Here is a 20,966-nt window from a genome sequence, read left to right as displayed (position 1 = left end):
AGACTGCTGTGGAGTGGTCTTTTTAACATTAAGATAGATGTTTAATCCCAGATTATCTACCAAAAAAAAGACACATTGCTCCTGTACAAAGGTTTTCGCACTGTCATTGCACTGAATTCTCACCCACAAGCTCATCGGAAGCTATTTCCGGCATGGCATCGACCCGGGGTCGTTTCTCGTTTCTGATCAGCCCGCATCTCAGATTCAGTTTCGGAATCTGTGGCTTTGTGCTTCGATGGGAGAGGTGGAAAAGTGGAAATGGTTTCTGACCATGGTGCGGTTGAAGACTCAAAATCTTCTCCAAGTACCATGGAGGCTCCTCTATACTTAACTGAAGAGCCCATATCAAAGAAACATGCAATTCAAAAAACGGCCTATTGGATTCAACATGAGATGTTAAAAATGGTAATCACGAAAACTTGTGAAGAGCAATTGAGGGAACTATCATAGCAATCTAAAATGCTGTATCCTTCAAATTGAAGGAGAGAAAGGATCCAACTATCCCATAGTATTAAAAGAAAAACATATTCTATCTAAAACTAAAGTTATCTAAGCAATCCAAGTATCAATCTAAAACCTTTATGAAAAAAATACTCTACTCAACAAATTTTTAAAGTTTTTAAGAAGACCAGCATCCACTGCCAAGAAAATGGCATTAGCCTTAAACTAAATGCCCATAAAATGATATTACATTCACCATGCTAACAGAAAATTTCCATGACGAATGGTTAAATAAAAATTATAAATTAAAAAACCAAGGAACAAATAAGCAGTTCAACAAATCGTTGACAGAAATAGATTAACATGTAAAAAGTACATTGAGATCAGGTCAACAAAAACATCCGTCTCTCTTTCTCAATATTTCATGCCTTGTTCAAACTTTTACAACTCAAATGAGCAATCGTAATTTTCCAGATCATGTCAACATAATCCTGAAAATATTGCACTGTGGGAACTGATATAATCATGTTATGAAATAAAGTAGCCATATAAAATTGATGTACAGTTCCTCAAGCAAACTATATAAGCCAAACCCAAATAACATCAGAAATATAAAATATCCCTAACCTCGGCATTAGGAAAAGTAGTAAATTGGTGAAACCACTCCTAATAAGTTTCCTCCCTTGAATATGTAAAGCATAGGAATGCAAGTCCATAGCTCTAAGCTCATAACCTATGAAAAAAACAAAAAATACATGAAATCAGTAACTCTAGCTTTAGGTAACTACTCATAATAATATGAGAGGAAAAAGACAGTTACCATAGTTTAATCATATCTTTTTATTTTCATTGTAATCATGTCTAATATTCAGATTCATCAAAAGAAAGAGCTAAAATTTTTTTGAAGGGCTCAAAAGAGCAAGGTATCTCCAAACTCCTTTAGTCATGGTGGGAGACATGATGTTGTATGCAAAAATAAAGATTTCATGGAAGAAACATACCAGAGATTCTCCCTTACTTTTCTTCCATATTATGAAAACCTGGACTGCTAGATGAACATGTCTAAATCCATCTTCTTTAGGGAGAGATTTTAGGAAGATATGCGCTATCTTCTCCAAGCTTTTGGAATTCCGACTTCTCAACATAGGAAAGTAAAAATTCTTTTGAAATTCCGTGGATACAGATGGGGTGCCACGTGGCACCACCACAGCTCAGAGGATTCCGCACAGGATAGGATGACTGAGAAGTGGAATGGGTAATGACCATCAAGAAAATAATTTCCTTGAAGCTTAACCAGTAGAATGAAACAGTGGGCCACCACCAAAATATATGATCCTGGTAATTTGTTGCGTCGTTAATTCGTTACTCATGACAAGCATCCAGAAGCGTTCGATCTCTGTCCGATTCATGCTTCAAATCTCTTTTTTCACAGCACTATAGAATGTGGGATCGTTCTCTTTACCCTCATGAATCCCAAGAATTATCATAAAAGTAAAAAAAAAATAGCATTTTTCTAGCACAATCGATCATTCACATAACTCTCTCAGACTCCCAAAAAAATGAGCTTCATTTCTCGATTAGGGCACCGTTTCTCAAATGGGTTCTTCCCAAAACTCCTGAATTTGAATTGGGGTTTCCGAAAATTTTCCCTCTCTGCACAAGAAGAAGAAGAAGAAAAGGAAGAAAAAGAAATGATTGATCAAAGAAAGCTCCCTGCAGATTATGATCCATTGAATTGGATGCTACTTAACCCCTTTTTACCATCTTATTGATAAAAATAACTTCTTGCCTGATACCCATCACACTTTTGCAATTAAACTGCTTCTATTTGCCCTACTTTAGTTGAATTGGATGGCTACTAAACCTTTTTTTCCCTGAGTATTAACCTGATTTTTTTATCATCTCCTCTTTGCTAGTTCATATATCATACTGTCAGAGATGAAGAAGAACATTCTCCTCAAGAAACAAATTCCCTTCTTGTATCCACCTACTAGACTCACTGATCCTCATCCTCCACCTCCTCCCTCTCCTCCTCTCGAAACCAAACCCAACCGCGTTGCCCGCTACCTCCACCGAGCCCGACTCATCGATACCATCCGATTCCGCCTTCGCTCCAACCCATCTCGCCCTCCTCTCTCTGCCAACCAACTCCTCCTCATTGACTCCTTCATCGCTACCCACGCTCTCCGTTCTGCTCCTTCCCCCGACTCCGCCCTCTCCCTTTTTCAAACCCTAAAAACCATCCCCAATTTCTCCCATTCCCAAAACACCCTCCACGCCATGGCCAAGATCCTTGCTTTGTCTGGCCGTCGCTCTGATCTCCAAACAATTCTCCATTCCATGAATTCCGGTGAATACCCCAACACCCTCCCCCCAAGCTCCATGGATCTCATCCGCTGGCATGCCGCGGCCGGAGACATAGATTCCACTCTCCGTGCTTGGAATGAGATGCGTGTTGCAGTCCCCGGTAGAAAACATCCTTGTACGGAATCCTACAATGTTCTCATGGATCTTTATGCGAAAAAGGGGAAGAATCCAGAAGCGGTGAGGATATTCTCGCAGATGATCGACGAGGGAGCGAACCCTAATTCAAGGACTTACACTGTTGTGATTGAGCATTTGGCAATGTATGGGAGATTGGAGGCAGCATTGGAGGTTTTTGAGCGGTTACCATCAATGAGGATCCGACGCACGTCAAAACAGTACTCAGTGCTAGCTGAGGGCTTTTCGGAGATCGAACGGTTCGATGTGGTTAAGACGCTGGTTAAGGAAATGCAGATTGATGGAATTTTGCCAAGTAGCACAATGAGGTCATCCTTGGCTCGACTTCGGGAAGCAGGGTTTGTTGCAGAAGCAGAGGAGTTTGGTCGGGAATTTTCGCCTGATGAGAGAATTGGGAGTCTAGGGTTTTGTTTAAATTGCAGCGACGATGATGAGGAAGAAGAAGATGGTGATGATGGTGGAGGAGATCGAAATGGGAGTCAGTTGAAGCCATGGTTGGATCCAAATGCATTGGCTAGCGCATTGAGTGATTGGAACCTGAGTGAGGTCACAAAATTGGGGGATGCAAAGTTCGTGTGGACGACTAGGCTTGTTTGCAAGCTTTTGAGAGCTTTCAAGAGACCGGAAACGGCATGGGAGTTCTTCTGTTGGGTTGCTTATCAGCCCGGAGGATTCACCCACGATGTCTTCACTGTATCAAGGATGATCACCATTCTAGCACGCCATGGGCATGTTGAATTGGTCGATAGGCTTGTAGCCAAGGTCAAGCGGGAGGGAATTCAGTTATCATTCAGCACTGTAAGATTGGTTGTGGATTCGTATGGTGTCTCGAAGAAAGCCGATGCGGCTCTGGGGTTTTTTCGTGATGTTGAGTCGGTTTTTGGATCGGTGTCAAAATCCAATTACGGGTTGTTATATTCTTCTCTCTTGCGCACTTTTGTCAAATGTAAGCGCGCATCGGAGGCCATGAATTTACTTGAAGAGATGGTGTTGTCGGGTATTTGTCCTGATATTCAGACATTTTCTGGGTTGATGCAGTATTTCGCACTTGAAGGGGATTTGAGGACGGTTCAACAGTTATTTGGAATGGTTCGACAAAGTGGTACGGAACCTGATGCTTATATGTTTCAGATCCTTATCCGTGCTTATTGCAAGCGCGAGAGAGCGGCTCTTGCATTGCGGGTTTTTGAGGATATGAGGAATTCAAATTTGTTTCCAGATGCTACGACAAAGGCATTGCTTGTGAAGAGTCTTTGGAAGGAAGGGAAGTTGAGAGAGGCTGCTAGTGTTGAGGAGAGAACTGAGGAAGTTAAAGACGTGTTACCAGTTGCATTGCTTGGACACATATGGACTGTGAGCTCTACAGATCTAATGCGAGTTTTCAATATTTATTCGAGCAGTTTCTTGGAGAATGGCGGTTAGAGTTAATGCACTAGACTTTTGGAGAACTTAAATGGGTAAGGTCCAATGCGCTTCATTTGTCATAATTCCTGAATTTTCTTTATTTTTCATGTCAAGTCTCTTTTTAATTCTCTGAGTTCTCTGTCTATTATGCTAAGTTTCTATTGTTTGATTGTCTATTATTGCATTCAATATCAAATGCTTGAAAATTACATTTGCTCAATGATTTTCAACATTGCCCCCTTGTGGTTTAAAGCTTTAGATTGTTAAAGTTTATTAGCATATTCTGTGAATGATAGAACTTGTCTGTGTTTCTTTACCTTTTTAGTTGTATGATGAACCACACCGATGTAGAATGGGAGCTGCATCTGGATCTTTCAGAGTTATCTTCGTTCTATCAAACCCTTAAAAACGCAACATAAATAGTTCTAGACTAATGTGACACCCAGAAAAATAATCCTTGGATTTATGGGTTAAAGTCTTGTAAATCTATTAAATAGGGAATTGCTGAACTAGCGATATTGACTTTCATAGAATTTGGCATTGCCTTATCATTGTCATGCCTTTGCCACAACTGGATAATAGTTGTTCTAAGCTAGGATGATTTGGCAAATCTCATCTTCATTTATAGTTTATATACTTATACTGTACTCTTAAGCCTGATTGTAGGGTGAGCTTAGGATAGTTCGGGTTGCTATGTGCTATGGGATTAGAGCTCTTCCTCATCTGTTCATCATGTTCATGGGTAGGAAACTGACTTGCTAATCTCAGGTTTTTTATGTCAAATATTAAGTTGGGATGTTACTCATTATTATTTACTGTTAGTGTTCTTCTTCCTTTTAAATTGCATCTTTCAATTTGAAATGAGTGTCTCTGTACTGATAAAAACTAAAGTGAACTAGAATGGTTGGGCTGAGGTGGAGGCTTTTAGGCAGGGCCTTCATTGTCTTGGTCATCTTCTCCACAAACAATCACAAATTGAGGGGATTTTCTCAATTTGATTACTGACAATATGGGTTGGAAGGGAGTCGGATCAAGCTATTGCATGGATAATATTTTGTTTTAATGGGAAATTTCAATTTAATGTCGTTCAAAATTTAATCGAGTGTTGTGTTTGGACTTGGATAGGATAGAATGGAAGAAAATGATCCATCTAGATGAACCCAACTAGTGTCAGGAATAGAGTTGGTCGATTTGAGCCGGGTAGATCCTTTCACCTTCTTCATGAAAATTTTCTAAAGGATTCATCCGACCCCAACTAGTTTGGGACAAAGGCTTAGTGGAGTTGAGTTGTTGTGTTTGGACTTCCTTGTTTTCCACCTTTACTCAGAGTTGTTTGACTGGTTGTAATTAACTATTGTTCCTCCAGCGGTCCAGTTAGCTCGGTTCTCAGATTGAGACAAGTACTATTGCTTCGATTTTGAAGCAAGCGTTAAACATGCAATTTCTAACCTGTTTTCTGAAGTTGCAAATCAATCAATTGCACTTATCAGTATTTTGTTATTGTGAGAAGTTTTTGGTATAGTGTCATTCGAAATTTAATGGAGTGATGAGTTTGCAAGTCCTGTTTGTTGACTGTGATCAGAGTTGTTTACTGGTTCTAATTAACTGCTTGTCTTCTTTATTTTGGTCTATCTAGCTGGGTTGTCAACATGGTTTCAAATTTCAGTTTCGGAATCACCGAAACCTTCCGAAACAGAAATTTCAGCTGAAATCTGACTAAACCAATAATATTAATATTTTATTCCATACAAATTTCGGTATTTCGGTATTTCGGTCGAAATTTCAGGTAAATATTAAATAATTAAAAAATGAGATTTTTGGTGAATTTCCTTAAATTTCCGACAAAATTTTGCGGATGAAATTTCAGAAAAAGCAAAATTTCGGTCGAAATAATGTAACGTTTCGGGTATCCTCAATTTTGGTTTCAGGGTTGTCCAAAACCCGAAATTTAAAACCATGGTTGTCAAATTGAAATACACTTGAGACTGGTACCATGGCATGTTTGGTCGTCAAAATAAAAACTGGTACGATTGATGTGGAGTTTTTTCGACTTTGTGATCTTTGAGTGCCTCTTAAACTAGTTCGTTTAAGAGGCATTTTAGAAGGTTCATGGAAGATATTTGGCATTTTATTCACCTTACCCCACTGTACATGGATCAAATCTAATCAACGTTTCAGTTTAACTTGTGGCTTCCATCACCATTTTAGAAGGTTCATGGAAGATATTTGGCATAAAATTATCATCTGTCATTTGGAATTAATATTTTCTTTCTTTACTTTGATATTCATAGCACAACTCATCCTGCCCTTTGTTTTTCAATCACAGCTGGTGTTGCTAGGTGATTATGAAGCTGTGGTAGAATTTCCTTATGAGCTTGTCATCTTATCTTTCTGCTGTGGGAGCACATTGAGCAGAATGGGTGTGGGTGCTTTCTTGACATTGAGGCAGATATATACTTCATACAAGTTGCGTAAATGTTTTCTATTCTGGCATTTTACATGCCCCTGATAGATTAATGTGCGCGATGCACATGTGGGTTGAGCTATGTGCTTAGCTCACTAGCGGTGCCGGGGGCAGTGCCCCAGAAGAAAATTTTAATTTTCGGATTTCCTCTAAAGGGTATTTTGGTAAATTTCTTCATGTATTGGCATTGATATATAAGCCATATGTTAGAGTTACGGGTTTGAGTTTTCTTCTTCTTTGTATTTCTTAGCCAAGAGAATTTGTAACCCTAGACCGCAATAGTGAAAATCTTTTCTTGTGGACGAAGGCACACTGCCAAATTAAGTAAATCTTGTGTTTCTTGTGTGATTTGCATCGTTTCTTAGCAATTTTGTTGCTAAAATAAAAACATACCGTTTATGAATGAATACACTGATAACATGTGGGAGAAGAAAAAAAAGCGGTTGGCAACTATTCCTTCACGGGATTTTCCCTTTTTTAGGGTGGAGAATGACAAAAGCCAAAAAAATCTCAAAAATCTTGTTCGGCTGCGTGACCTAATAAGGTTCGTTTCCAAAATTTCTGCTACTTTTTCGACTGAAAAATAGGATTCCTTGAAGTGATAAATAACCGTTTCTAGAGTTTCTCATCACTCTGTTTCCGCCTGATTCTTTAGGCGAGAATGAGAAGTGTTGCCGAACATGCCGAGATAGAATACGCATTTGCTTGGGTAGGCAATAGGCTACCAATCAATTTTCGTGTTTCGCATGTTTTTTTCCCTTGGGAAATGATCCCCCCGCCCAAAACGGTTTCTATGAAAATGGTCTACTGCTTGAGGATAAATTCACCCCTTCAACGTTTTTATTTGCCTTTAAAACTTAACTAATAACGTTAAGGCCTTAATGGGGGTGGATTTTATCCGTGGGGAAAATATCATTTCCCCTTGTTTTTTTTGAAAATAAAGAATGAAGAGCTAATGGTCTTAAGATAAAGGGCTACAAAAAGATCCATCTTTTCTTGGCAGAACCTTAAAGAAGACTTGATGGATCAAGGTGTCATGATCATCCGATCAAAGTGGGGTCGACAAAAATAGGCCGGGTTTGGGATCGACGGATCAGATCACACCTCTACATGCCACAAGTGAAACCAGTGAAAGCTCAATCACAGTAAGAAGATGATTTATGTGTCGAGCCCTTGTTTTTCTAATGATCCTAACCATTCAAATACTAGAGATCAAATGGTTAGGATTGTCCGATATAGATGGCTTTTAGCTTATGGCCAATCAATTGAAGATCCAAACAACTGAATGGTTTAGATGATCAGACATATATGTTATATTTTTGCCATTTGATCGGGGGTGAACATAATTCCTCAACATATAAAATCTCGTTTAGACTTAATCTTTACTTATGCGGTGCCCGTTTAGCATAGTCCCATAGAGATCAACGGTTCTGATTAGGGCACAAAAAAACCCTTGTGGGACCCCCATTTAATTTGTCCATCCGGACGTAGATGCCCTCCATCCACATGCCTCTCTCTACTTGCACGTGGGAAACATGGGAGGAGAGAGAGCGTCTCATGAGGTCGCAGGTTCGATCCCCCACTTACGTAATAAAAATCAAAAGAGAAGTGCCTCAAGATAGTCCCACATCGGATTTTCAAATGATTTTATAGCATGTTATATAACGCAACCCAAAAGGTGCGCAAGGATGACACGCACAAATCGAGAAATGGTCCAAATTTTTTTGACCTTTTTGCCCCTACCTTTAGCAAGAAATTCTCATCGAGCCTAACATATTTATGAGAATCTATATGATGGGTGGCAGTGAAAACACGTGAAGTCTAAAACAAAAAGTAGGTACGGCCCACTTTGTTTTTATGATCCAAACCGTTCATCTGTTTGGGCACAACATATTTCATTTCCATTGGATAATCCTAACCCTCCGATCTGAAAATGGAGATTTCCAAAAATCATTTATGGAATCTTCTACAGATCGGAGGGTTAGATCAGCCTATGGAAATGATTTTTGAGGCACAACCTATTTACGTTGTGCCCATACGGATGAACAGTTTGGATCATAAAAAAAAAGGTGGGCCGTACTTTCTTTTTTTAGACTTCAAGTGTTTTCACGGCCACCCATTATATAAATTCTCTTTATTTATAGGGGCAGGGTCCCATATGGGTTTTTATACGGTGCAAGTTGTACCCCTTATAATCCCGTATTTTTAAAAAAGTACTGTACGGACCGCAGTGTAGGATGATCCAAACCGTCTATGAGATGAGCCACAAAGCAACTAGGTTGTTCCCAAAAAATCATTCCTATAGGATGATCCCAACCCTCCGATCCATAGAGGAACTGCATATTATAGAAACCTCTATAGATCAGATGGCTAGGGTCATCCAATGGAATTGATTTTTGGGGCAAAACCTATTTACGTCGTGGCTTATCTCATTAACGGTTTGGATCATCCTACACTGTGGAGTACTTTTTGAAAAATATGGGATTATAAGTTCTTACACCCAGGGCGGAGGTACCCGTATCATAAGGGGCAGCTGCCCCTCTTGAGTTGGGCCAAACTCCTTAATAGGCCCAACTCAATTGGGCCCAGCCTTATGCATAACCTGCCCCCATTATGTATAATGCCTCCCCAGGGATGTATAACCTACCCCCCTTGTGTATAAATCTTGGCTCCGCCACTGGCCCACTGCTTACACCATATAAAATCTCGTCATATGTGGCCCAAGTGCTCTGGGCCGGATGGACCATTTAGTATGGCCCAAGTGCTTCCGTAGATGGGAGTGGTCTTTATTTGATAAATTTGGGAAGGAAAATGTAGCTATGTTAGCATACAAGACATAGCCCGATTTGAAAAAAACTTGGCTACGCGACGTTGCGCAGGAGGTTCCTGCCCAACGCATTAAAATACAGCAGGGGGTGTGGCAAATTGGCAATATCAATTCCATTGTCTGATATTTTTCACGCCCCATGTTTAATATTTCCACACCTCCTGTTTCCTCTTTATTTTAGGGCTCCTGCGCAACGTTGCGCAGCCAAGTTTTGTTCGCCCAATTGGGTTTGATCAGACCCTATGTAAAATCCCTATCTTCCTAGGGCTTTGATTCATAGGAAAGGCCCAGTTTGGGCAACTTTCGGCATGGTGGCCCAAATTAGGCCCCTGTGAACCCTTCTTTTAGATGGAAGTAATCTTCATTTTGTAACATGAATTGCACCAGCTATTAAACTCTGGAAATGTAGCAATTTCAGCAAGGATGGGGCATGAGTGCATGACCTCACTCGATTTAGGCCATATAGGATTTATTTTCATGTTTGACAAGGAACTTGCCCGAGTTGACTCTTTTTTGCCTTGGCCGCGTTTTGCGTTGCACTACATCCGCATTCTGCCTTTTGCCTCCTTTGAATCTCCCAAGTTATGACCGCATCAACCGCGTACACCACTTTCTTGGCTGCGTCCTCACCGAGTCGACAACGATTTTTCTTGGCCGCATTCTGCATCACATCCACCTTTTTAAACACTAGTTTGGTAAACAATCCTTCAAAATCACAGGTTATTGGATCATAATCATGCTTTTCTTTTTCCTTTTTCTTAATCTCACAAAATTTTTGAACAGTCTCGTTTGCGTCAAGCATTGATAAGCAAGTTTTCAACAATGAAGAAAACAAAATGGCAAATGCTTTTAGCACCCTCATTACTCATACAGTCTTAATCTATGCGTATAAAACTATTTTTTTTCCCCAAATACAGAAATACCACTACAAAGAGCCCTTGAAGCTTTAAGGGGCTCAGAAACAAACTAGATTCAACACAGTTCACAACACTAAACAGATCGCAGAACTGCAGAAGTGTTGGGTGCAGGGAACAGAAAAAGAAGCATAAAGAAAAGACCCTGCACTTCTATCTGTCTTTAAACCATAAAAGAAGAGACCCTGTGTATGATTTCCGGTTCAAATTGTAGTAGCTTTTCACGAATGCGTGGTAAAAATAGCCTGATTAGTTAATGGGAGTTAAATTTAGAGAAACAATCTTAATGAGCAAAGTTTCCAATTCAGTTGGGATGTTTATAGTTAAATAATTGTCAATATAAGGAGCATGCCATAAAGGTTGACAAGTAGAATGAGTAAGTTAACTCATAAGCTTACTTTTTTGTTTTCTACCCCGAGTTCTTCGTGTAAACGAATTTACAATTACAGTTACATCTGTTGTTTGGCACGTGGGCCATGTCGGTGGATCGGATAACCCCACTTGGGCCCACAACTGCAGCATTTACGGTCCTGATTAGGGTGGGACTAGGTGGGACCCATCCTGATATGAGACAGGTTTAAAGGCACCATTAGCTCTAGTGCTTTGAATATTTTAGGTACCTAACACATTCATATATTCGCAGACTCCTCTTCTACACTACAGTTGGTCGTGGCCTGGTGAAGAAAAACAGGAAGAATATATCATTTTCCTTTTAAAAAGGAGGAGTGACGTGTGGGATCTTTTAAAAATTAGCCTGCTGTTTGTCGTTTAACAAGTGGGGCTTTTCTTCTGCAAAACCTCATATTATTTCAGTATTATACCATACAAACTTTTTCATCTACTTAATCACTCACTCCAATCTTCCCAAGGTTAGTGTCCCTCTCTGTCTTTCATTTTCTTACGATTTCCAATTCGAATATCATTTCAATTCCCTCATGTTCTCATTGCAATTTCATCTGATCTATCTCTGATTTATGCATCTGGTTCAAATTGTTCGAGCTCTATTCTTTGTTTGAGTTTTCATTGCTCTGAATTGGATACTTTTTATGGAAGGGCCTTCCAAATGATGCTTTGGATCCCCCAAAAAATGTGGGGCCACATGTGTTTCTGAGCTATAGCTTAGATAAGCTTAGATAAGCTATCGCTCAGTAACACTTTCCTCTATTTATTTATGTAAATGTTTAATTTGTAATTGTCCATATTCAATTGCTTAAATTGTATGTGTGGGTATCTTGTATTTCATCTGCGGTTGTTTTTCTTTTCTTCATTTATAACTTCCATAATGTTTTCTTCTTCATCTCAACCTGGAAGCATTCCTTGTCAATCAGTTTATTTTAGTCCAGGTTTCTGTGTATGATTGTCTTTTTTATGGTCGTCTTACTCAGGAGTTGTTTCTTCATTTTTTTTCTGTAATTGTTGTTCTTTTCTAATTTAAGTATTTTACTTCAATTCTATTGTCTATAATTTATAGCCTTTACACTTCATTCATTTATTTATGATATGATAGCAAGTGGGATATGGTAAAGCATAGGCACCTATAATGCAACATCACAGTACATAATAATACAGTTTACCCTACTTACACAAGAATCAATTGTACAATGGACAGGGATGAGAACATACCCAAACCAGTTTGAACACTAAAATATTAGTAGAGGATGACATACAAGCCCTTGAGACATGAGGGAACCCTATATAATAACTGCAACATCTTTATTGCATTCTCAAAAAATAAAAAAATCATTACTTAGACATAGAGAATAGGAGATTGAAAATGAAGATGATCATTGATCCTGAAATTAAAATGTTCATGCTACGTCGTTTTAGCTTTTTGATGCAGTTCTTGTTTAATCACAAATTGGAAATAGAATGTCTCTGCTTATTTGATTTGTACAGACCAGCTGATGTCTATCATGTCCCGCTCTTTTGCATTTAGAAAATTCTGTTAACTTCAAAAAAAAAAAAAAAAACTGATGTCTATCATGTGATAAGGCAAGAACATAGATGAGAATATAAACTGAATTATATTGATCAGAGTAAACTCAAAGTTGACACCATAGTAGTTGAAGCCTGTTAGAGAATACAGGGTAGCCATTATTGTAGGGAACTACATCTCGTCTGCTCCAGCAACGAAATGGTTAATTAGAAACCAAGAGTTCTTTCTCAAAGGGTGGAACATTGCTGCATAATGGTTTCAATCCAAATTAGATCAAACCTTATTTTATTTATTGTTTTCTAATTATGTTCCCGAAATTCTGATTTCTCTGTGGCTTTGGTGGTGGTTTATGTTTGGGGTGGGTGCGAGGAAATTCCCAAAGAGTGAGCTCTGTGACTACGAAGCTATTAATAGCATGGGAAGGCCATGATCTTTTTTCTTTGTTTGGTTTTGCAGATGGAAAATGAGAGGCCAATGTATACTTTGGATGAAGCACTTATTGCCATGGGGTTTGGGAACTTCCAAGCCCTCGTGCTTGCTTATGCTGGGATGAGTTGGATTGGAGAAGCAATGGAAATGATGCTTCTTTCTTTTGTAGGACCAGCAGTTCAGTCTGAATGGGGCCTTTCTTCTCAAGAAGAGAGCCTCATCACCAGTGTTGTTTTTGTTGGCATGCTAGTTGGAGCATACTCATGGGGCATAATTTCAGATAACCATGGACGAAGGCAGGCCTTTTTCAGTTTCTTCAAACTTCTTTGTATGAAATAAATACTTATGTATGTAAATGTATGCATTTATCTTGTGTTTATTTATATATATATATTTTTTAATTTTTATCAGATCCATACGTCCCACTTACATTAAAGGAAATATTTCAACTATCATATTTTAACTAAGGTTTTATGAAAGAATTAATCTAAACCTTGAAGAACTATCTTGTTCTATGTTGGAGGTGAAATATTGTAAATATTTAGCCTTCACTTGTTTTGTGCATTTTCCATTTTCTTTGTTTTTGGAGAGAGTCTTAACCACATTTACTTTTGTTATGAAAGCGATAGGATTTGAGAAAAAAGTGGAAGAAAAGATGAAATAAAAGAACAAGAGAGAGAATTGAAGTCGTGACTCGTGAGGTTAAAAATGAAGCATACCACTAGCTCACACCTTTTCTCCTCACATTTATTCAACACAATTTATGAAGATTACACGAATGTCATCAATAAATTAAAAAAAAAAATGAAAAGAAGGCATGTTCTACCATTATACATACTAATAACCACTATGAAGATAATAAGAATAAACTTCAACACTCACCTTCAAGCTAGAGAAAAAATTTCTTTCATGTCTATAATGTCAAAAGGCCTGTTTCTCAAAACAAAAATAAAAATAAATGTCTCCAATGCCCAACTTGACAAAAATGCTCTGAAACTATCAAGACCGAGAGCCTTTAGTGAAGATGTCTCGTAGCTAATCTTTGGACTTCACATATGGAATAGATATGTGTTTACTTGAGACCTTGGTCCCAATGGAAGTGAATGTACTTCTTGGAAGTTTATAAAAGTCAAGATAAATCTTAGAAAAATTATGTAAGCTTATAGGAAAATCCTAGAAAAGCTTCAGGAAATCCTAGAAAAGCAAAAATATACGCTTAGAAACCATCACATAATCAAGAAAACCATCTATAATGGTACAACAAGATAAAAAACTCAGAGACATGTGTTGTCACGCATGGCTAGAATGGTAAAGGTTCATTCTAATAGATATTTCACATGTTGAGTCATTCTAAATATCGATATTTCAAATGATTTGAAAGCTGGAGATCATTCCATTTCTTTAATTTGCTTTTCAACTGACATCTTATTGATGGATTGGGCATTGATATTCTGTAGATATGTGAGGTTTCTTGGTTATGTGGGGCATATAAGGAATCAAACTTCAGGCCTCGGTCAGGATTTACTCTGAGTTTTGGTTCCCACAAAAATCAACACATGTCAGCTGACATCAATACGCGCCAATGCAAGTTTAAAACCCAGAGCATAATACATCTTTATTGCTTCCTCAACCATGAAACTCATCTCAAGCATCAGAGTTTTCAACCACATTAACTCACAGTTACTACGATCCATTGTCTTGTACTCAGCCTCTCCACTGGATTTAGCAGCTGCGCTTTATTTTTTCCTTCTTCAAGTCAAGTTACCTCCAATGGAGGTTGAATACCTAACAGTGGACTTCTATCAAAGGGAGATCTTACCCAATCAACAAGAGAATAATTCTCATTTCTCAAGTGGATGTTGGTCTTAAAAATAATTCCTTTGCCTGGAGCACCATTAAGATACTCTAAGATACGTAACACTGCTTGCAAATGGGGAACTCTGGGTGAGTGCATTAACTGACTTACTACAGTCACTGCAAAAGCAATGTAGGATGAGAAAGAGTCAAATAGATAAGTTTCCCAACAAGTCATTTGTATTTCCTTGGATCATCAAAGAACTCTCATTGTCTTATAACAACATAACGTTTGGTTCCATAGGGGCACCCAACAAATCGATAACTGACAACAAATTTGTAAAATTTATGTCAAATTTCTCACATAGTTACTTTGTGACAGACTTGAAAAGATAAGTTTTCCAAGAAGTCATCTGTATTTCCTTGGATCATCAAAGAACTCTCATTGTCTTCTAACAACTTAACGATTGGATCCATAGGGCTACCCAACAAATCGATCACTGGCAACAAATTTGTCAAAATTGTCATATAGTTCCTTTATGACAGACTAATAACACTTTTAGCTCTATCTACTTCAATCCCGACGAAACACCTTAGCTAATTCCAAGTCATTCATCTGGACGTGCTGTAAAAATTATTTCCTCAACTCATCAAATTTTTTTTTTTGTTCCAGTTAGGGGTGTAAATGGATATTCGGAAATTCGATTACCGTCCGCATCCCAATCCGTTTAAAGTGAATATTATCTGAATCCGTTTCAAGCGGATATTATCCGAATCCGTTTATGAGATATCCGGCTCTTAGCGGATGCGAATCTGGTAAATGGTATATCCGATCCGTTTAACATCCGAATCCGAGAAGTAAATCCTTTTTATTTATTATTAATAATATCATTAATATTTATTTTTAGTAATGACACACTATCTTTTGTTTCTATAAGAAAAGTGAATATTCTTTTTAGAAAAATAAAAATAAAAACAAAAATAGCCCAAACTCATTCCATCAAAATAACCCAAACCCATTCCATCATATACAAAAAAATGAAGGAAAAACCCAAAGACCACTACCAACACTATCATCCCCATCCCCATCCCCATCGCCTCCCTCTGTCTCTCTCTGCCTTTGTTTTAAAAGAAGAAGAGGATCTCATATATTTTAGGGTTTGAGAGTTAATTTTGTGAAGAGAATGTAGAGGTCTAGTTTTAGGGTTTGGAAAATTCATTCGAGTAAGTAGGAGAAAAAAGATAAAGTGCTGCAATAAAATGTTCGAATTTACCGGATAAACGGATACGGATAATATCCGAACTCGAACAATATCCGACGGATACGAATTCTGTAATAGATATTAAATATCCGTCGAATCCGAATTCGGATAGTGTATACTGTAATCGAATTCGGATATAGCCATATCCGCTCCGAATTCGATCCGTTTACACCCCTAGTTCCAGTGCATGAATAAGACTGGTGGACTTCAGGTCACATAGTTCCAGTGCATGAATAAGACTGGTGGACTTCAGGTCACATAGTTTCAATGCATGAATAAGTGCGTGACACAACTTAGTGGATTTCATGTCTGGTAGACACTTGTCAATGCTAGAATCTTTTTCAAGCTGGCATCCACATTGTACTTGACAGGTTGTGTGACTTTCCAACTTGTTCTTTTGGCCATCTGCTGTTCTTGGGCTGGTGTCGACCGTGATTGCGTCTTTGTTGGAGGAACTTGACGCAGGCTCAATTGATGTGGCGAACGTGGAACCATCCACCGGATGGACTTGAACTTGGTCATGAGGTGTTGCGAAAAGATCTGGGAGTTGCTTTCTAGACCTCAATCCAATTTGGTCAACTTCAGCAGTCTCTGCCTCTCCTACTGCTTGGATTATGTGGTAGGTTGCGGAGATGGGCCCGTTCTGCCTAGTGAGTTGGACTGGGAAGCTTATCTGATTCTCAGTTTATTCTATCATTCTTTACTTTATTTTGAGTTTTTTCACTTATAGAATGCAGTATCAATTATTTTCATGGTGAACTACTATTGTTTTTACTTAAAGGGACTGCAAACTGAGCCTAGTTTGGGCCGTCCATGTGATAGCTTGGGATATGACTATCCAGATATTTTTTGGTTATTCGTTGTGCAAGAAAATATGTTGATGTGGCTTGTACTAATTATTACTATAACATTTATTTGCACATTTCCTTTCTGTAATAGCATGCTTCTGAAACTTTGTTTCTCCTTTATCTTTATGGATTTCTGCCATCTCACTTTCAGGAAGGGATTTCTTATTCCAGCACTAGTTACTGGTGGAGCTGGTTTTCTAAGCGCTATTGCCCCAAATTATATTTCATTGATTATTTTTCGTTGTTTGGTTGGTGTTGGGTTGGGAGGTGGCCATGTGTTTGCATCATGGTTCTTAGAGTTTATTCCTGGTCCAAATAGAGGCACTTGGATGGTTGTTTTTCAGGCTTTCTGGACAGTTGGTACAATTTTGGAGGCTTCACTGGCATGGGTATGGCCATTTATCAAACCACCATCTGAACTCATCTTACATCTAGATACTATTTGCCTTGCTTCTTTTCTTTTTTCAACTGATCCCTGTTAGACTGAAAAAAAAGTAATATCCTTCTTGTTTTGGGGAACTTTCACATTGTAAGTTTAAATTTTAGAACCCTCTTTCATCTATGGGATTAATTCTCTATCTTTGTATACTTCTGATGTAGGTTCATATAGCCTCTTTACTATGCATATAACCTATTTACTATCATTAGAAGTAACTTATCTGAGATCATAAGATGTACTTTGTGACTTGCATGCAATGTACTCACAAACTTTTCAACAACTTTATGTTTTACATAATTGCTACTTGCCACAGCTACTTAAGTTTTGGATATTTTCAGGATTCCTTTTCTTGTCTTCTTTAGAGCATCCTTTTGTGCTTCTTTTTTTTTGAATGGTTAATACATCTGTTTGTGTTTGTTTATATAATATGGATTGGGGGCTTACTTGGCCACTTCTATAAGGAAAAATGCTAATATAATTTAAGTAATGAGATATTTTGTCGTTTTTTAGACCTTCCATGCACATGTTGGAAACGTTGAGCATTAGGGGGTTGGTTATCCACCACAAGATTATACAGGGCATCTAGTCGCACAGTGGAAAATTTATCTACCTTCAAGGCCTGGAATCAACAGTTAAAAATTTCTGTAACACCTAAAAAGGCTCCTTGATAAAGGGTTAGAATTTTCCATACAGCATGGGACCCAGACATCCCATATGGTCATGTGGTGGTCCACAAGATCAGCAGTTCTGATCACCATTCACACATTCCACATGTGCAGCATCTGGAAAATGATAAAGGGTTAGATTTAGTTATTTTCAAGCTGGAGATATATTCTGATAATTTTGACGAAATCATTCATCTGCCATGTTACTCTGCAGATCATCATGCCAACACTAGGCTGGAGATGGTTGCTTGCCCTGTCGTCTTTACCGTCACTGGTTTTGCTTCTGTTTTATCATGTTGTGCCTGAGTCGCCCAGGTACCTATGCCTCAAAGGTAGAACAACTGATGCAGTTCATGTATTGGAGAATATAGCTAGAGTGAACCAAATGAGTCTCCCTCCTGGCTTTCTTGTTTCTGATCACATAATGAAACTTGACGGAAAATGCATTCCTTCTGAAGAAGCTCATCTACTCGCCATAGAAAGACCTGAACCCCCCACTTCAGTGAATATTGAGTCCAATACAGGAGGCTTTACTTCGTTATTTATGCTCTTTTCACCAAAATTAATCAGACCAACTCTCCTCCTATGGGTGGTGTTCTTTGGGAATTCATTTTCATATTACGGCCTTGTCTTGCTGACATCTGAGTTAAGCAATGGGAATAACCATTGTAACTTAAATTCCTCCCATCCAAAAGACTCCAACGATGTCAACCTCTACAGGGATGTTTTTATCACTAGTTTTGGAGGTAGGCATGCGTAAATATGTTCATTTCACACCATGAACTCATGACAATTTTTCATTCCTCCTCGTGCCACCCCTCTTATCTGAAAAAGGCCAAGCACCATTTGACTTGAACTTGTTTCCAGAGATTCCTGGGCTTCTATTATCAGCAGCGGTTGTGGACAGGGTGGGTCGCAAGCTTTCAATGATGACTATGTTTTTTATAGGTTGCATATTCATTTTGCCCCTGGCATTCCATCAGCTAGCGGGAATGACAACGGCTCTTCTATTTGGAGCACGCATATGTATTACAGGAATCTTCGCAATTTTATATGTTTATGCTCCAGAGGTTAGTTCTTGAACTTATTAGAAGTCATTTGGTGTTACTTCCTTGAAGAATTTTCTCATATTACCAGGTAATAATTTGGTTGTATCCTTCATTAAGCCCTTGGATCTAGATTGTAATTTGAGGATATCCAATTATCTCATATGGAATTTATAATTCTTTTATGAACTATGTTAGTTATTATTTTTTGTAGTAATACATTAGAAGCAGAAACTAAGGCAGATGAAAGTGGCAAGGTATGCAGGAAGCTCTGAACTCATTATTCTGAAAAACAGGCTATGATATGCTACAACAAAAATATGAATAGGGTTAGTGTTATGTACAAAAAAGTTGTGAATACCATTTGGCTCAGTTGATGACATGGAGATGTGGATATTGTGAAATTTTAGAAAAACTGATAAAATTTCAGAAAGGATGCTATACCCTGAGGAAAATATGGGATACATTTTTTTTGTAGTCAGATGAGCCTGCAGAATGCACATTACCAATGTTTCTTAGGCCAGTGTTAAGAAGCTTTCCAATGTTCGATTGTTGAATGTTCTTTCTCTTGAGATTTTCTTATCTGTGTGTCATGTAATTATTGGGTTTATTTTATTTTTCTCTATAGGTATACCCTACCTCAGTCAGGGCAACTGGTGTTGGAGTTGCAAGTGCAGTGGGAAGAATCGGCGGGATTTTATGCCCTCTTGTGGCAGTCAGTTTGATACAGGGCTGTCATCAAACTATGTCGATTGTTCTATTCGAATTTGTACTTTTCCTTTCTGGACTTTCTGTTTCACTCTTCCCACTAGAAACCAAGGGCCGTGATCTGAGCGACACTGTTGGTTCAACCTAAGATAACGCATGAAATGTATCAATACACACATCTGTATTTGTATAGGTATGAACAGATGTGCATGCATACATGCATAAAGATTTGTGTATATAATAAATGCAATTATATGGGCAGATCCGTGGACAAACAGTATCTGGCAATTTTTTCCCTCCACTTTTGGATGGGTTAGGAGGATCCTAACGACCTGATTTTTGGTACACACCCTATCCATGTAACAGCCCTATCCATGTAAGGGCCTTTCAAATGAATGCTTTGGATCACCCCTAACATGTGGGCCCACATGAGTTTTTGAGCTCGAGCTCGGAAACACTTTCCTCTTATTTTTATGTCTAGATATGTTCATACATAAAAAAAGTATCTTTACTTGCTCATTGCTCTCATACATACAAATTTATTTAATTTAAAATAAATGTGATGCAGATGCCATTGCTCTCATGACATTGTGAGGATCCTTACCTTCCCAAATATTCTGGTTTGTGTGGGAATACCTGTTTTGTGTTGGTCGAGGGTCAAGAACATCACTGTGTTTCATGAACAACTTAGCATTATTTTTTACATAATATGCTTCCATTACTGAGTAATGCGCTTTGACTCAAAATCCAAGTCTCAGATTTTGTTGCACTTTAGTACTATGTTTTGATAATAAGGAATTCTCACCTTGTATTTTCTTTTTAAATGGCTATCGAGGGCTTTCTGGGAATCATAATTGTTAGGAAATAATCCTAACGGTGGATGTGGCTTGAGCAAGATCAACAGCCTAGACCGTTTAGTTAGTTAACTCTTTAAAGAAAGGACGTAACCCTTTATTGTGAAAGGGTGTGCTTTGAAAAGATGTAAAGTGAAGAGACGTTTGGGGAAAGAGATCAACGCGATGAGGAGTTGCATCCCTTCCCAAAAGCATCTATAAATGGAACTCTCCGATCCCCGCTTGCACACAACAATTTCATTTCGATCTAAATCAATGCAATCCACGGAGAAGAGAAACCGGTCCCATCACTGTTTGTTGTGAAGCAAGGAGATATACCGAAGAGGAATCCCAAGTGAGGAAAAACAAAGATCCATGGCTTCTGGTAGTCCCTTTATAACTCAAAGTTGGATGGCCAAGATCCGTTGCCGGTGTTCCTATTGTGTTGAACGGC

General features: G+C 38.5%; 2 protein-coding genes and 1 long non-coding RNA gene across 7 annotated transcripts; 2 read left to right on the top strand and 1 right to left on the bottom strand.

The window, feature by feature from the left end:
• Nucleotides 1–4: 4 nt before the first annotated feature.
• Nucleotides 5–1,892, bottom strand: LOC143850886 (uncharacterized). 2 transcript variants are annotated; one of them, XR_013236097.1, is made up of 3 exons: nucleotides 1,443–1,892; nucleotides 1,069–1,174; nucleotides 5–374 (listed from the first exon to the last, which is right to left on the bottom strand). It is a non-coding gene; the product is annotated as an uncharacterized LOC143850886 (long non-coding RNA). The 2 variants fall into 2 exon arrangements; XR_013236096.1 differs by having other exon boundaries at nucleotides 5–331; nucleotides 1,443–1,787.
• On the top strand, nucleotides 1,582–7,140 carry LOC143850884 (pentatricopeptide repeat-containing protein At5g66631-like). The gene is made up of 2 exons (XM_077360161.1): nucleotides 1,582–4,400; nucleotides 6,674–7,140. The coding sequence occupies exon 1, from the start codon at nucleotides 2,380–2,382 to the stop codon at nucleotides 4,363–4,365; it is 1,986 nt and encodes a 661-aa protein (XP_077216276.1). The 5' UTR covers nucleotides 1,582–2,379; the 3' UTR covers nucleotides 4,366–4,400; nucleotides 6,674–7,140.
• Nucleotides 7,141–11,209: 4,069 nt separating this feature from the next.
• LOC143851313 (organic cation/carnitine transporter 7-like) lies at nucleotides 11,210–19,967 on the top strand. Of its 4 annotated transcripts, none has more exons than XM_077360694.1 (6): nucleotides 11,210–11,421; nucleotides 12,945–13,213; nucleotides 16,973–17,210; nucleotides 18,140–18,671; nucleotides 18,793–18,995; nucleotides 19,600–19,967. In XM_077360694.1, the coding sequence occupies exons 2-6, from the start codon at nucleotides 12,945–12,947 to the stop codon at nucleotides 19,825–19,827; spliced, it is 1,470 nt and encodes a 489-aa protein (XP_077216809.1). In that variant the 5' UTR covers nucleotides 11,210–11,421; the 3' UTR covers nucleotides 19,828–19,967. The 4 variants fall into 4 exon arrangements, with proteins under 4 accessions (XP_077216809.1, XP_077216810.1, XP_077216812.1 ...); XM_077360695.1 differs by lacking the exon at nucleotides 11,210–11,421 and adding an exon at nucleotides 11,439–11,641; XM_077360697.1 differs by lacking the exons at nucleotides 11,210–11,421; nucleotides 12,945–13,213 and adding exons at nucleotides 13,230–13,245; nucleotides 16,345–16,592.
• The last annotated feature ends 999 nt before the right edge of the window (nucleotides 19,968–20,966 follow it).

This window comes from Tasmannia lanceolata, unplaced genomic scaffold (assembly GCF_043159265.1).
Source record: "Tasmannia lanceolata isolate RefF3 unplaced genomic scaffold, GAP_Taslan_0.1 ptg000018l, whole genome shotgun sequence".
Classification (NCBI taxonomy): Eukaryota; Viridiplantae; Streptophyta; class Magnoliopsida; order Canellales; family Winteraceae; genus Tasmannia; species Tasmannia lanceolata.
The sequence above is the reverse complement of the archived record's forward strand: the minus strand, read 5'-3'. Positions and strand labels throughout refer to the sequence as shown.

Coding starts and splice junctions, on each gene's coding strand:
- LOC143850884 (XM_077360161.1), top strand. CDS start 2,380: ATGAAGAAGAACATTCTCCTCAAGAAACAAATTCCCTTCTTGTATCCA.
- LOC143851313 (XM_077360694.1), top strand. CDS start 12,945: ATGGAAAATGAGAGGCCAATGTATACTTTGGATGAAGCACTTATTGCC. Junction 17,211..18,139: donor TGGAGGCTTCACTGGCATGG/GTATGGCCATTT, acceptor GTTACTCTGCAG/ATCATCATGCCAACACTAGG. Junction 18,672..18,792: donor TTTTATCACTAGTTTTGGAG/GTAGGCATGCGT, acceptor ACTTGTTTCCAG/AGATTCCTGGGCTTCTATTA.